Here is a 16,303-nt window from a genome sequence, read left to right as displayed (position 1 = left end):
TATTAAATGACAGTAAATGGCCTGCTCATCCCGGCGGGGGTTCACCTTTACAAAAGCAGCTTTTCCAACAGAATATAACCTTTCATAAACACGTGGGAATCCAGCTGTGTTTGAAACGCATAATAAAAAAATGCACGTTCGTGCATCCACCACATCACACACACACTGACCAAAACTCCACCACCACAGCCTGCACAGCGTACTCTAGGATTACTACACTTGAGCATTAACACTTTCTGACGTTGACACATGCGGACAGATGTTTTAATGTGCGTCTAGATGTATCAACTGGAATTTTTTTAATTGCACCATAGAGGGATCCGGGCGAAGATTTGCACAAAAGTCCAGATCCAATGAGTTCAGCTATATTTCAACACTCCATTTACAGCAGCGGAGTGAGAAATGAAAAAAGCAGCTGCCTGACGGCTGAGGTGTGCAATAAGTAATTCTCAACAGAAAAGCTCTTTTCCTGATCATGCTCAGCTATTTAGACCTAATATCAATCAGCCGGCGAGCTTTAACTTCCAAAGTAATATACGGCCCTCTTGGAGTGAATTGTGGAGCGCGGATCAACTGCGCCGAGTGCGAAACACCAAATTTATAGATGGAGTCTGTGTGAAATGAAGGCTAAAAGATCCAGTAAGTGGCACAGAGATTTCCTCGGAAAGTCCCTTCTCGACTCAATATGAAAACGTATGGGCATTAGAGGGAAAGTAAACAATGCGTAGAACGTGAACCTTCCACAGGGGATGTGAGGTAATATTTTTGTCTGCCTGGTCTTTTTGAAAGGACTCTTGTCTGTGCTCTGCTACAGTGCAGAGCTGAAGGAGAACACACAGGCACATGCACTCTCTTATTCATGGCTGAAACTACACTCAAAACTAAGATTTTAGCTACACTCAAAATGATGTTTGCTGTTTGTTCAAACTAATTAGGTAAAATGATCTGAAACAACACAATAATTGAGATTTTTTTTGGGGGGGCAACTTAATTATTTTATAATCAATCCACTTAAATTTGTAAAAACTAATAAGTTAACTTAATTTCTTCATGTTATCGCAACACAAATCAATTGTGTGGAACCCAGTATTTGTTTACAGTGTACTTGTTCGAACTATATATTTCAAATGAGCTGAAACAGCACAACTCTTACGTTCTTTGGGGGACGACTTCATAGTTTTATGTTCAATCCACTTAAATTTGTAAAAAACTGTTAAGTTAATTGATTTGTGTTGGGACAACATGAAATAATGTTGTGTAACCTTGCACTTTTTTATACCTGATAAAAGCTGCCTATCTAAATTATAGCAACACCAAATAAAAACTTCTAGTTGATCATTTGGTATTAGAAGTGGTTTATATGAAAGGCCTCTAAATTACGCTTATTTGAGCACTTTCACTCTCGTGGATAAGGAAACCTTGAACACACACACATCAATTAGCCTATTAATATTTAATTTCGTTTGTTAAGCGCAAAGATTTGTTTCCAAACTATTTCTAAATTCAGTTCTAATCTCAAGCAAACAAATAAATGAACAATAATAACAAAGTGTGGTCAAACAACACATGCTGTGCCCCATATGGTCTAAAACCTGACAGGTGGACAAATCTAAGCTTGTTTTTAATAAAACAAATATAAATATGCATATAATTAATAACACTGCAGGGCTCAACAATAAGGACTGCCCGGCGGCCATGGGCCAGCGTGAGAGACAGTAGACAGGATAATTACTGGCCTGATTGGGACATTGCTGCCTTGTCACTAACATTTAATTGGTCTGCGACTATTTGTCAATTGCGTGCTTTTTAAGTTTAGTCTTTAAACGCTACCTTCTCTGTGATGTCGTTAACACCATATTGCTTTTTGGTTCCTCTTGTCTGATTTGATGTTTTGAGCATGCAATTTTTTTCCGTAACCTGGTAAGTACAGTGAAGAAACGGCAACATGGCGGCAAGATTAAATTATAAGGCTAAAAAAAATGTCTGTTTCTAACGTCTTGGAAGCAGACATTTACGTGTGAACAATGCGACAAACAAAAGTGATAAAAAAATGAAAAAAAGTGATGTTTTGCACGGTTTGTCATCAGTTTGACAAGTCAGCCACCTTTTGTTAAATAATTTCGAACCACAATAAAATACCTCCACATTTTCCCCTGCGCTTTTTGTTTGGAAGTATTGAAATTCTAGATTCACTTTATTTTTGACATTATTTAAAAGGGCGAGGCAGTGGCGCAGTAGATAGTGCTGTCACGTCACAGCAAGAAGGTCGCTGGGTCGCTGGTTCGATCCACGGCTCAGTTGCCATTTCTGTGTGGAGTTTGCATGTTCTCCCTGCCTTTGCGTGGGTTTCCTCCGGGTGCTCCGGTTTCCCCCACAGTCCAAAGACATACGGTACAGGTGAATTGGGTAGGCTAAATTGTCCGTAGTGTATGAGTGTGTGTGTAAATGAGTGTGTGGATGTTTCCCAGAGATGGGTTGCGGCTGGAAGGGCATCTGCTGTGTAAAAACTTGCTGGATAAGTTCATTCCGCTGTGGCGACCCTGGATAATAGAAGGACTAAGCCGACAAAAAAAAGGAATGAATGAAAATTATTTAAAATATCTGGCAAAAAAAAAAGCTATCCACTTCCCCTTTTTTTGGTGGGGCCAGTGACAATTTGGTAGGGCAAGTAAAAATCTGAACCACTGGCCCAATCGGACCAGTAAAAAAAATCCTTAGCATTGAACCCTGCACTGCTAATAATAATAACATTACACAAAAACAAATTGTCATAAACTGAAAAAGCCCCCTGAGATGAAGGCATGAAAGGATGGTGTTTATATTTATGTAGGCTAGAAAATAATAATTTTTGTAATATTTTAATCCTTTAATTATTTTTATTTGTAAAGATATTTGCGTATTGCTGTACATCCTGTCTGTGTTAAGCAGTGTGTAAGCGAGGCGCACAACTAATGCGCTCTGCTGCGCTGGACTTTAGACCAGCTTTGATCTGATTTATTGAACAGTCTATTATAGTTTCTCAAAATAGCAAAGCTTTAGCAATGTGCCTCAACACACCTCCTTTTTTAGACCAGAACGCCTATGGGCGCACATTTGAGCGCAAATGCATTTGCTATGTAAACAGCGTGGAGCAAAACGTCAAAATGACTCTTGCACCAAGCTGAAACTAGCAAACAACAATTGTGTCGCGCCGGGTGTATGATAGGGCTCATAGTTTCCATTGATTGTTTAATGCAGAATAAGGGACAAAAGTTCCTTTGGAAAAGCTTTTTCCGAGAATGTTTAATGAAACCCTTGTAAATCATGGAACTCCTGAAACCCTCAGCATGAACACAGCCAATATACAGGTGTTTCTTTTTACACCGATTGAATGAGACTTCAGGGGTCAAACTGCATTTTCCCTCACCTCTTTCACCCCGAAACAAGCGCACACACAACACGGAACATCGTACTTTTGACTCCGAACACATCCTCTGTGTTCAGAGCCGTGACCTTGTCCTGGTAACAACCGCGTAAAAAATGTGACCCAGATGGTTGACTTGCTCAGGGTTGTCTGATTGAGCTGTAATAAGGGTCTCCAGCCCACCCACCTCCGCCAAATTGGGGAAAAAAAAGTCGACGTGGAAAGATGAAGAAAGTAAACTGGAAAACATTTTGATTGGATCAGGTTTCAGCAGCACCGCGGAGCGACTGCAAGCGGACACTTTCAAAATAAACTACCAGGCGAGGGAAAAGAGCAGACCCGAAACGTTCAAGCTAAAGTAACATCGCAGATAAATATGACAACCTTGCGATTTTAAGTGATTGACGTTTGTTTATTTGTGTGCTCGATTTGTTTGTTGTCCACAAGCAGAACACGTAAAAGTTGTACCGTGTAGAATCACAGAGCGAAAATGAAAACAAACCGTTCCCCCGCCTGTGGGTGTTTTAACGAACGTCACACGGGTTAAAACAAATCATGTGTTTTCCATTCATTTAAACAAAGCTTTGCACGTGAGCTGAGTGTGTTCTCTTGGGGTGTAGTGTCCTAAATATTTACCCAGCCATATAAAACACCCTCCTAATCACTATAATGTGTTTCCTCCACTGTGTACGTTTACAGACATGCAGGTTTCATTTCGAAGCATACCAACGTTTACTGCATTGTAACGCAGGGGTACGATTGACCTCCTGCACAAAACAACAAGCATATGAAGTTGATTACTAAAGTGATCTACACGCAGAGCCCCAGATCTCCGCCGGTTGTATGCTTCACAAAACATCACATCCAAACTCTGGTCACAATCTCAACAAGCGTGTTTATAGGCACATCATTTGACGATTAGGTTTCACAGTCTGGTTAAGCTTTTAAATCTGGGGTGGAGAGAGGGGACCAATTGCTGCGCGATGATCTGGAGAGCGTATAATTATCATAATCACTCGCACCTTAAGTTGCAGTCTTTCATTTGGACATACAGTTGAAGTCAAAACGATTGACCTTCTGCTAATTTAAATTTCTTTTTCAGATATTTCCCAAATGATCTTTATTATTTAGGAATTTTTCTGAGTATTTCCTATAATATTTTTTTTCTGAAAAAAAGTCTTTATTTTATTTTATTTTGGCAAGAATAAAAGCAGTTTTTAAATTTTTAAAGCAATTTTAAGCTCAAAACAGGGCCGGCCCTGTGCATTTGGGGGCCCTAAGCAGAATAATACTAACTTGCTCTAAATAGTGGAATATTGCCATTGTCGGTCCAAAATGATTTTATTGCTTAATAAATATGATCAATAAAACAAAAAGCTTGATTTCTTCTACTTACAATATTTTCTAGTGGCTTTGGTGCATTTCTCACAATACTATTTAACTTTGTTTAATTGCAGCAGGGCGACGCGGTGGCGCAGTAGGTAGTGCTGTCGCCTCACAGCAAGGTCACTGGTTCGAGCCTTTTTGCGCTCCAATTTCCAAAATAAATCAGGGATACACTGTAATGGGGCAGGCAATGACGTAAAGGCCATGATTAGCATTCTTGTAGTGACCGATTGGTCTTGCAGGTTATCTTGGAAGAGCAAACTCAGACCGCAAGAACACGAAGCATATGATTTTAAATGGAGCTGCCGCGAGGTTCCTGTTGATCATATGACCTTTGAACAGTTTCAAATTATAAATATTTGCAATTATAAATATATAAAGCACTGTCAATGAAGATAATTTGTAAAATGCAAAAAAAATGATTTCATATAGGGGGTCCTCTAGTGGTGGTGGGGCCCAAAGCAGCCGCTTATTTCGCTTATAGAGAGGGCGGGCTCTGGTTCAATTTTATTAGCCCCCTTAAGCAGTATTTGTTTTCGATTGTCTTCAGAAAACTGTTATACAATGACTTGCCTAATGAATAAGACTGGAATTCTCTAGCAAACAATATTCCAACAGCTGCACCCACTCTTACGTGCTGTCACTACAGATACACATTCTAATATTAACCATGTAAACAATGTCATTTAGATAAAGCGTAAAGATCAAATGATCATCCAAGGACCTGAAGCGTCCCAATCTGATGGATTGTGTCCATATGTGTGATGGTATGCTCATCTATACTCACTCACTATATTGACCAGCGATCCCTCACCTCTTTCATGTGGCGACAGGCTTACGCTCTGAAACTCTGCTCCCTGGCACTGATTCCTTAAAACAGCGGCATTCATACTGAGCCTGGTGTTGCAGAAAGGAAGACGTTTAGTGGAACTGGCCAGAATCCACAATATTAAACAGTAGATGGGATTGTGAAGCAGCAGGAGTAATCATGCAGGGCAGCAGGCCGCAGGAATGCAAATCATCCATGCCGCGAAAAACTTAAGTTAGCAGGTGGCCTCCGCTATGCACTGGACGTCAACACTCGTTTTAGCTCGGGACCACATAACATCTGGGTGCACCCTGAGCACTGCTTTCAATTAACACATGGAGACGCTCAGTTTCTGGCTCTTAAAGTTGCCATGAAAATTAAGATTGTGCTTTTTCCACTTGTTACTTAAATTAGAAAAAAAATGTAGGGTGGTGCATGATTATGTTCTTTTGGAACCGATTGGATTGTTAAAGAAGGGGTGTTGTTAAAGAATTAAGGAGGAATGACGAATGGACTAATTCAAAGTAAAAATTAGACCCCCTGATAGCCCCGCCTTAAATAACGGATAGTCCCACTCTAAAGAAATTATAGTCCCGCCCTAAAGGACTGATAGCCCCGCCCTAAATGCCTGATAGTCCTGCCCTAAATGCCTGATAGCCCCGCCCTAAAGGACTGAAATTCCTGCCCTAAATGACTGACAATCACACCCTAAAGGACTGATAGACCTGACCTAATGGACTGATAGCTCCACCCTAAAGGACTAATAATCACATCCTAACAGACTGATAACCCCGCCCCAAATGACTGATAGCCCTGCCCTAAATAACTTAAAGCCCCATCCTAAAGGATTGATAGTCCCACCCTAAAGGACTGATAACCCCGCCCCAAATGACTGATAGCCCTGCCATAAAGGACTGACAGCCCCACCCTGAATGACTGATAGTCCCACACTAAAGGACTGATAGCCCCGCCCACACTACAAAATGACTGATAGATCCACCCTAAAGAACTGATAGCCCAGCCTCAAATGACTGATAGCCCCGCCCCTAAAGGACTAATAGGACTAATAGCCCCATCCAATGATAACTCCGCTCTAAAGGACAGATAGTCCTGCCTCTAAAGACTGATAGTCCCACCCAAAAGGACTAATAACCCCACCCTAAAAGAGTGATAGCCCCATCCTAAAGAACTGATAGCCCCGCCCTAAATGACTAATAGCCCCACCCTAAAGGACTCATAGCCCAAACTCTGAAGTTGGGGCTGGCGCGATCGTCATATAAGCGTTACCCAATGAATTTAGTCAGCAATAGGCCAGAGTCTGAGCTGGTGTATTTGCATACAGCGACCTGATTGGCTGATGCTTCCGTCCCCGCTTGAAAAGTTGAGCAAGTCCCAACTTTTGCAGGGAGTAACCCCTCTGATTTGGTGCCGACGGATCCACAATGCAGTTTGGCAACGCCTGACGTCAGCCATTCAAAGTAAAATATAGTGCTAGGATTTATTGGTATAAGCCAGTTCAAGGGGTGGTTTAAGATGTTTAGGGTTAAGTTAAAGTGTTGGTTAGCTAATAAAGTGGATTGCAAACATTTGTGTATTATTACCCATTTTTAGCTAGTGTTTTTGATTTAAAAATCTAGATAAGGCGTCACGGTGGCGCAATGGGTAGCATAATCACAGCAAGAAGGTCACTGGTTCGAGCCTCGACTGGGTCAGTTGGCATTTCTGTGTGAAGGTTGCATGTTCTCCTCGTGTCCGCATGGGTTTTCTCCGGGTGCCCCCCTACAGTCGAAAAGCATACGCTATGAGTGAATGAGCTAAAATGTTCGTAGTGTATGTGTGTGAATGCAAGAGTGTATAGGTGTTTCCCAGTGTTGGTTGTGCCTGGAAGGGCATCTGCTGTGTAAAAATACAAGCCAAAGAGAAAATGATTGAATGAATGAGTTCTAGCTTAGTCATGTACAACCTGCAACAAACACAATGTTGAGTAGACCGTGTTCGAGACAGACACAGAGAAATATATTGGAAAATAGATTTAATGACATACAAACATGGTTCTAAAACAATAAATGCAATATCTTCCCAAAAATATATTACTCAGAGTACAAATACAAGTGTGTGTGTGTATATAAGGAGAAAGAATATTTGATTTTGCATATCCACCCACTGACATCTACAGCAAACTAACATCATCAGTAACTGCGGGCTGCAATACTTTGGGCTGCTTGAGGAAATATGTACTACAGAGTCCTAAGACATTCTCAGTGCTTTTAAAACAATACTACAATGACTAAATTAAAGAAAAACTGTTTTGGTTTGCAAATTTCAATATGGCTGTTCTTTGTTTGCTTACATTTCTGTCGTACAATAGCAGCAGTTTTGTTTTTTGGAGTGGTCGCTGATGAATTGATGATGTCTTTGAAACAAAGGACGTTTATAAGACGCTCTCTAACTTTTTCACCTCATTGAAATACTCTGAGAGAAACAGCAATGAGCCATGAATGTGTGGTGAGAGTGGTAACCAGGTTATAACTGAACTACATCTTATAACAAAACAAAGCCAAATAAATAAGAGGAATTATGAGCTAATATATACATAATACTGTACATCAAATCTCAAAACTATTTCTCTTGATATGTTCTTAAATCCAGCAATACGACACCGTCTTCTCTCAGTGACACCCACAGGACCGCACCACCATATTCCTGTACTTCTTCAGAATAACATTGGAGCTGTCGTCGAAATACAGCACAGAGATGGCGTTCAGTTTGGTCGGAGCACAGCAAGGCTTTGGCACGTTATCCGGAAACATCAGATGGACCTACGATGAGGAAAAACAATAGTGCGTTTAGTCTTTATTAGCAATCATGTGCATATATAGAATGACCCAGTAGTGCACAACACAATTCAAAAATTAGTTCACAACACTATGGAAATAAGCCAAAACACGCAAAACAAACAATTTCCCATTCCCGTTATGTTGTGCCAATTCTTCTATATTGAATTCATAACCATTTTTCTCAGAAAACTTATTTCTAAAGGGGTCGTTGACATGAAAACTTTCCCTGGATGTTGGTAACAACCAAAGAAATCTGTATATGAAAAGACAACAAATCTAAATTATTTGTAATAAAATTTAATGAAGCAGGGAAAAAGAATAAAACACATGAAGAAAGGGAAATGTAAAAAGATATGGAAAGCCCAGACAGCAGCTGAAATCTCTCTAGTAGTTCTTCAGCAATCCTTTTCCTTTGCTCAGTGTCAATGAATATCAGCTGAAGTCCAACATCTACATCAGCAGGAGGATGAAGATGAAACCAGAGTAGACATTAAAGCAAGACAATGATCCAAAACACAGCCAAGGAGACTCTCAGATGCTTTCAGAGAAAGGAAATCAAGCTGTAGAACGGCCCAGCCAATCACCTGATCCGAATTCAATAGAGAATACAAAAAAAAAGGCCCATATTTCACAGACGAGACCAACAGAACCATCAAGATAGTGGTTTCTAAATTTACTTTCACTTGCATTTCATCGCAGACAATACAACAAACATTATGTGTTGCTCGTGATTTTTATAGTCTTTTTGTTTCCAAAATAAACACGTATTCCAGTTTCGGTTCCTGCAACCCATTTCTAAAACGGTAGAGCATTTACCACTCTGTAATGTTGCCAATCCTATTCGCAACACTTAAAGTTAAAGTACTTGGTCTTCGTTACGAAATGCGCCACACATTCTCTATTGGACACAGGTCAGGACTGCAGGCAGGCCAGTCAAGTATCTGTATCCTCTTCCTCTACCGCCAGGACTTTGTAATGTGTGCAGAATGTGGTTTTGCATTGTCTTGGTAAAATATGCATTGAGCATCCCTGGAAAAGAAGGCAGCATGGTGTGCTCCAAATTCTCTATGTACTTTTCAGCATTAATGGTGCCATCATAAAAATGCAAGTTACCTTTGCCAAGGGCAGTGACACGACCCCATAACATTAAAGACCCTGGCTTTTAAACTTGTTGCTGGTAACAGTCTGCATCCTCCTTTGGTCCAGAGCAGACAGCGTCTATTCCACCCGAAATACCTGAAATACTGATTCATCTGAGCGCAGTATTCACTGTGTGATGGTCCATTCCAGATGCTTCCGAGCCCAGAGAAGACGACCGTGCTTCTGGACACTGTTAACATAGGGCTTGCTTTTGGCACAGCACCGTTTTCACTGGCATTTGTGGATGTAACTAAGTATTGTGGTACTTGAAAAAGGTTTGTCGAAGTAGTCCTGAGCCCATGTGGTGATGAATGACGATTCTTGATGTAGGATTGGAGATCAGGATTGTTCAGCTTAGGCTTGCGCCCTTGCCCTTTATGTACTGAAATTCCTCCAGATTCTTTAAATCTTTTATTTATGTTATGCACTGTTGAACTATATTTTTACAGTGTATTTTTTTAAGATTGTACTTTTAGGGCAATGGCTTTATACAATTTGACAACCAAAATCTATTTCAAAAATCTTAAAAGAAGCTTCAAATGCTTGTAGTGGTCAATCTTGTAGTCGTAGAACTTGAGTAGTTCTAGTGTTAAAAACAGGCACTTACCAAGGTCTGCACAATGGCATGATTCGTGGCATTCATATGTGCGTTCAGTGGAAATGAACATTCTCCATCACAGTAAAAGGCAGCGTAGCCTTCTGGAGCAATAATCCAGTCCTGAAACGAGAGACGGCCAGAGATGAATTGTCTGAATTCAAGCGCCCCGTAATCGACCAAACCCTAGCGAGTGTTTACCTGCCATCCCAGATCCCGGAAGCTGACGTAGAGTTCGTGTTTCTTGCAGGCTTGCCTCTGTTCACTGGTGTTCTGATCTAGATAACGGCACAAAGCGGATGTTGAGTGTTCAGACACTGAAGCAGTGCTGGTGTTTAGTCTAGGAGTGTGTGTGGGCTCACTGTGCTCTCTGTTTGCAGCTGCCACCATCGCTTTGTATACAGACTCTGAATGAAGTAAATACTGTGATTTCGGTCATACATTCACCAAACATCAGGTAAGCTCTGCAGGTACAGTGGTCCTGATCCTTGCGATACCACGCTCTGTATTTTTTGTATGTATTTCTTACCACTTCAGAGGTTTGTTCCAATCAATTATAAGTGCCCTACAAAGTGAACATATGCTGCCATGATTGCAATTCGACAGAAGCATGTTCAATGGGTATTAAAGCGTGCAAGATGTGACTTATGCAAGTCTCATGATTACGTTAAAAGGAGCAGTATGAAACTAGATATTGCAATCCAACTGCAGGTTTAGGCCTAATCCCAATTCTATTTTTCTATCCCTACCCCTTCCACTTGGCCCTTGAAACAGAGTGTGAACAGGAAGGGCTTCAAATCTACCCCTAAGAAATGGGACAGCACTACAACACCTGCACACATCATCAAATGTCATCACAAGCTCTTACTTCATACGAGTTTGACGACGGCAACTGTTGTAGTTATTCCAGTTGCACTATTTTTGTCTTCAGGAAATCACCAAAGGCAACGATATCATTCATTCATTTTCTTGTCGGGTTAGTCCCTTCAACAATCTGGGGTCATCACAGCGGAATGAACTGCCAACTTATTCAGAACGTTTTTACGCAGCGGATGCCCTTCCAGCTGCAACCCATCCCTGGGAAACATCCACACACACACTCATTCACACACACACTCATACACTACGGACAATTTAGCCTACCCAATTCACCTGTACCGCATGTCTTTGGACTGTGGGAGAAACCGGAGCACCCGGAGGAAACCCACACGAACGCAGGGAGAACATGCAAACTCCACACAGAACGCCAACTGAGCCGAGGATCGGACCTTCTTGCTATGTGGTGGCAGCTCTACCTACTGCGCCACTGCGTCGCCGGCAACGATATCATGTAATCCTAACTACAGAACGTGGGAATAAGCTCGTAAACTGTACTGCGTATTTACACCGTAGCCATATTTGCATTCATAAACACAAGAAAACAACATTAACGTTATACCAGACACTGCAAACAGCTCATTCCCAGCCACTACACTTTTCTAACAGGGGATTGGTGTGCCATCGAGTGACAGATGTGAAAGTATCTTGAAGGACTACTATACAGGAGTTATTATTGTGGATTTTAGATAATTTTAGCCAAATTTAGCAGGTGTTTTGTAATTTTTTTTTTTTTTAAGTATGACCGTAAACAACGAAGACTTTCGAATATATTAAAGTACTGTGTGTTTGTTGGTTATAAAAACTCTTAATAATGATTACTTAAATCTGTGTGTCTCGCAGCCATGTTGGCGTTGTAGCTGCTGTTTTCTGGGAAATTTTAGTACCCCTTGGTTTCTAGTGTAGTCCTGGAAAGTCTCCATTTCAAGGGCTATCCAGCCCTTCCCCTTAGCCCTACGACTTCAAGCTAAAGTGAATTAGGACACTGCACCCCTTTCATGGATGAACAAAATGAGGGATAGGGGTAAGGGGAAGGGCTAAGGGGTAGAATTGGGATTGGCCCTAATTTTTGGTACCCAGCCCTTCCTCCTCTAACTTGACGCACACAAAGGTTGCTAAATCGATGACACCAATAGGGCACAAGGATGCCTAAAAATCAAACCTTGCACTGTAAAGCCGATCAGCAAATATTTACATTTATAAATCTGAATCTGCGTCTGCGTTTTGGAGGCTGCTAGTATCTTCTCGAGGTCACAGTTTCAGCCTTCATGCCTGAAATGAAGTACACTGTTTTCCACCAAGGCAACCAAGTGTGCTGAAATATAAATGGTTAAACTGGCAGTCGGCTGGTTATAGAGATCAAAACAAAGAGCGGCATTTTAACACAGATCGCACATATTTTAAAGGAGAATAAATGGCAAATTTTTTAGCCATTCGTTAAAAGCATTTAGATGCTTTTGTTTCTTGAATATCTGCAAATATTACGGTATCTTTCTGATTTGGAAGAGTCAAAAACGTTCATTTATTTTCCTTCGGCTTAGTCTCTATTTCAGGGGTTGCCACAGTGGAATGAACCGCCAACTATTCCAGCATATCTTTCACGAAGCGGATGCCCTTCCAGCCGCAACCCAGTCTTGGGAAACACCCATATACACTCATTCACACACACTACGGACAATTTAGTTTAGTTAATTCTCCAATGCCGCATGTGTTTGGACTGTGGTGAAAACCCACACCATCCCGGAGAAAACACAAGGAGAACATGCAAACTCCACACAGAAATGCCTGGGACTTGAATCAGCGACCTTCTTGCTCTGAGGCGACAGTGCTAACCACTAAGCCACCGTGCTGCCCAACTTGCATAAAGCACCTTTAAAATAACCCGTCACACTTCTGTAAACAGCAGTGCAAATCTTTGGCAGATCTTGAAGTATACTTAATTTAAAACAGAGAGGAAAAGAAGGAGACGACAGAGAGGTGTGAATACTAAGTTGTAGGGATGGGGAGTCAACTCCAAAAGAGTCAATTCCTTGACTCTCAATGGACCTAGTACCTAAATCGACTCCCAGAGTCAAGTCTGACCTGAACGAAGCGGATACATGCTACAGTTATATGCTCTTTCTCGAGTATGATGAATATAGAAGGCACTCGCTTTGAATGCGTGTTCACATGTTTTATGCTTTTGCATTTCGCGACCATGCATATTTTTAGCTATTATAAATGGTGCTGCAGAATGAAGTTTGCTTTCGATTTCAAATTCCTATATAACACACCTTTTTGCAATTTAGTTTTAAAGATGATCTGCCTGTGATGTCAAGTTTGCTGTGTTATAAAGGAAATATAGCATACGTGTGCACATTTGGAGCGGATCGGCTTCTTACATAAGCAGGTAAATTTATGATGTAATAATAATAATAATAATTCCTTACATTTATATAGCGCTTTTCTGGGCACTCAAAGCACTTTACACAATGGGGGGAATCTCCTCATCCACCACCAGTGTGCAGCATCCACCTGGATGACGTGACGGCAGCCTTATTGCGCCAGCCCTTACACCAGCTGATTGGTGGAGAGGAGACAGAGATGAAGCCAATTGGAATATGTGGAGGGTTAGGAGGCCATGATGGATCATGAAGTGGGCAGATTTGGCCAGGATGCCAGGGTTAAACCCCTACTCTTTTTCGAAGGACATCCTGGGATTTTTAACGACCACAGAGAGTCGGGACCTCGGTTTAATGTCTCATCTGAAAGACGGCGCTCCCTAAGCAGTATAGCATCCCTGTCACTATACTGGGGCATTGGGACCCAGACAGACCGCAGGTTGGGCGCCCCCTGCTGGCCTCACTAACACCACTTACAGCAGCAACCTAGCTTTCCCATGTGGTCTCCCATCCAGGTACTGACCGGGCGCAGCCCTGCTTAGCTTCAGTGGGCGACCATGTGAGAGTTGCAGAGAGAGAGCTGCCGGTATGTTATGTTATTGGTTGTTCAAGTAAAAATATTTATTTATTATTTAACAAATAAATAAATATTAATCATAATGACTAGATTTATTTATTGACAAAATCTGACAATAGATATTGTTTTTTTTTTGTTTAGTTTTTTTGGCCCTGGATGCACTTTCAGCTCTAATATTTAGGCTATTTTTGTTTATTTTGTAGATAATTACAAATTACATACATTAAAATTAAGATGCAATTAATAACAAATGAAATTTGTTTTAAAAAGAGGATTTTAAAAGAAAAAATATAGCCAAGGCAGTGTTCTGACTCACTCCTCTTCTTCCGGCATATGCCGTTCTATTAACACAACCTTGTATAATTACAATGAACATATTGCACAAAACTTATTTAAAAGTACACTTTATTATAAAATTATATTTACAGAGACAGAGATTCCACTGTCTCCACAATTAGAAGTCGAGAATTAGAATCGACTCCAAAAAACCCGGAACCGAACACCCCTACTATAGGGAACATGCCAATCGGAACACAGTTCCTGCATTGAGATGTCTTCTATCAAGTTGGCTATCTAAATCAGTTGTGAAATGAAGCCGATGTATTGCTGGAAGTTCAGCTAGCACTGCTTGCACTGAATGTGAGTGTTTTAGAATACAGTAAATCTCCACTGTACCTCCGCTTTTGAGAGCTGGTGTTGATTTCGCTTGTGTTTTGCTTTTGTTTCTGTTGTGGCTCTTCTTCTTGCTTCCCGTGGCTCTCACAGAACGAAGCAAAACCTCGCTGGCTTTGAAAAAAGCCACCAGGAACGGCTGTTTGGACTGAGGTCCGTTCCTGCCGATGATGCCAGCAGATTTCATGTTGATGCTTCTACCTGGAAAGCAGACGGATGTTTGCATCTGATTACAGAGATCCGCATTAGTCAAACAGCCACGAGTGAGACACGGAAACCTCTTCTTGGGTGGTGGAATCATCACAACTGTGTATGACAGGTTCTACAGTCCACACACACAGATACCGTAGTGATTGTCTACATGTCAAAGTGAGCTGAAAAACGATCTTGAAAAGCAGGCGACTTCACAGCATCAGGTTCCCATTTAAGAAAGAGGAAAAACTGGGTGTAGCCGTGACTCAAAGATGATCCTTTTGTGAAGTCTCACATCGGTAAACGTGTCTGTTTTTAGGCTGAAATAATGACTATGTGAAAGGAAAATGAAAACAGCTGCACTTTATGGTTCTTATTTCCAGTAAAAAGGGAATGCAACAATAATTAAAACAATATCGCTCTGTCTAAAATATTATAGTGCCTTCAAAGTGACCAAATGGTTATCATTTATTAAATTCCCCAGCAAACGAACCCCTACCGAAAAAACAGCTTAAACCAGCCTAGGCTGGTTGGCTGGTTTTAGCTGGTCGACCAGGCTGGTTTTAGAGGGGTTTTGGCCACTTCCAGGCTGGTTTCCAGCCATTTCCAGCCTGGTCTTAGCTGGTCAGGCTGGGAGATGACCAGCTAAAACCAGCTTGACCAGCCTAGCCAGGATGGGAACCCAGCTAAAACCAGCTATGTCCAGCTTAAATCAGGCTGGTCAAGATGGTTTTAGCTGGATTTAGCTGGTCATTTTCCAGCCAGACCAGCTTAAACCAGGCTGGAAATGGCTGGAAACCAGCCTGGAAATGGCCAAAACCCCTCTAAATCCAGGCTGGTCAACCAGCTAAAACCAGCCAACCAGCCTAGGCTGGTTTAAGCTGGATTTTTCAGCAGGGACAACATGGAGTAACGTTTATCTGGCAGATGTACCATTATAAAATAATATTAAATATAAAACACATCCCATTTTCCAGTATATTTAATCTCATTTCCCATTCACTGACTAACTCAGGGATGGGCAAACTTGATCCTCGAGGGCCGGTGTCCCTGTAGAGTTTTGTTCCAACACTAGTCAAACACACCTGAACAAACTAATCAGTGTCTTCATAATCACTTGAACTCTATAATGAGGTTTGTTTGAATAGGGTTGGAGCTAAACTATGCAGGACACCGGCCCTCCAGAATCAAGTTTGCCCACTCCTGGACTAACCCCTTAACCATATGATGCATCATTAGAGAAATTAACTATAGTCCTTAAAACTATCTAGGTAACTAGAAACTATAGTTATCTAGAAACTCATTCATTAATTTTCCTTCAGCTTAGTCCCTTATTTATCATGGGTCTCCACGGCGGAATGAACCGCCAACTATTCCAGCATATGTTTTACACAGTGGATGCCTTTATAGCTGCAACCCAGTAGTGGGAAACACCT

General features: G+C 41.3%; 1 protein-coding gene across 3 annotated transcripts in view; it reads right to left on the bottom strand.

The window, feature by feature from the left end:
- Positions 1–7,612: 7,612 nt before the first annotated feature.
- Positions 7,613–16,303, bottom strand: part of bmp5 (bone morphogenetic protein 5) — a 34,829-nt gene continuing 26,138 nt past the window's right edge. The window contains exons 4-8 of one of the 3 annotated variants that reach the window (XR_012388521.1): positions 14,513–14,876; positions 12,659–13,031; positions 10,371–12,589; positions 10,182–10,292; positions 7,613–8,416 (exon numbers count right to left, since the gene is read on the bottom strand). Coding sequence is in view for 2 of the 3 variants with exons in the window: in NM_201051.1 (NP_957345.1) it covers positions 8,267–8,416; positions 10,182–10,292; positions 10,371–10,447; positions 14,679–14,876 (536 nt within the window). In the remaining variant the exon portion in view is untranslated. 3 annotated transcript variants of the gene reach the window in all.

This window comes from Danio rerio, chromosome 13 (assembly GCF_049306965.1).
Source record: "Danio rerio strain Tuebingen ecotype United States chromosome 13, GRCz12tu, whole genome shotgun sequence".
In the NCBI taxonomy this organism is placed as follows: Eukaryota; Metazoa; Chordata; class Actinopteri; order Cypriniformes; family Danionidae; genus Danio; species Danio rerio.
Note: the sequence above shows the minus strand (reverse complement) of the source record. Positions and strands in the feature narration are given on the sequence as shown.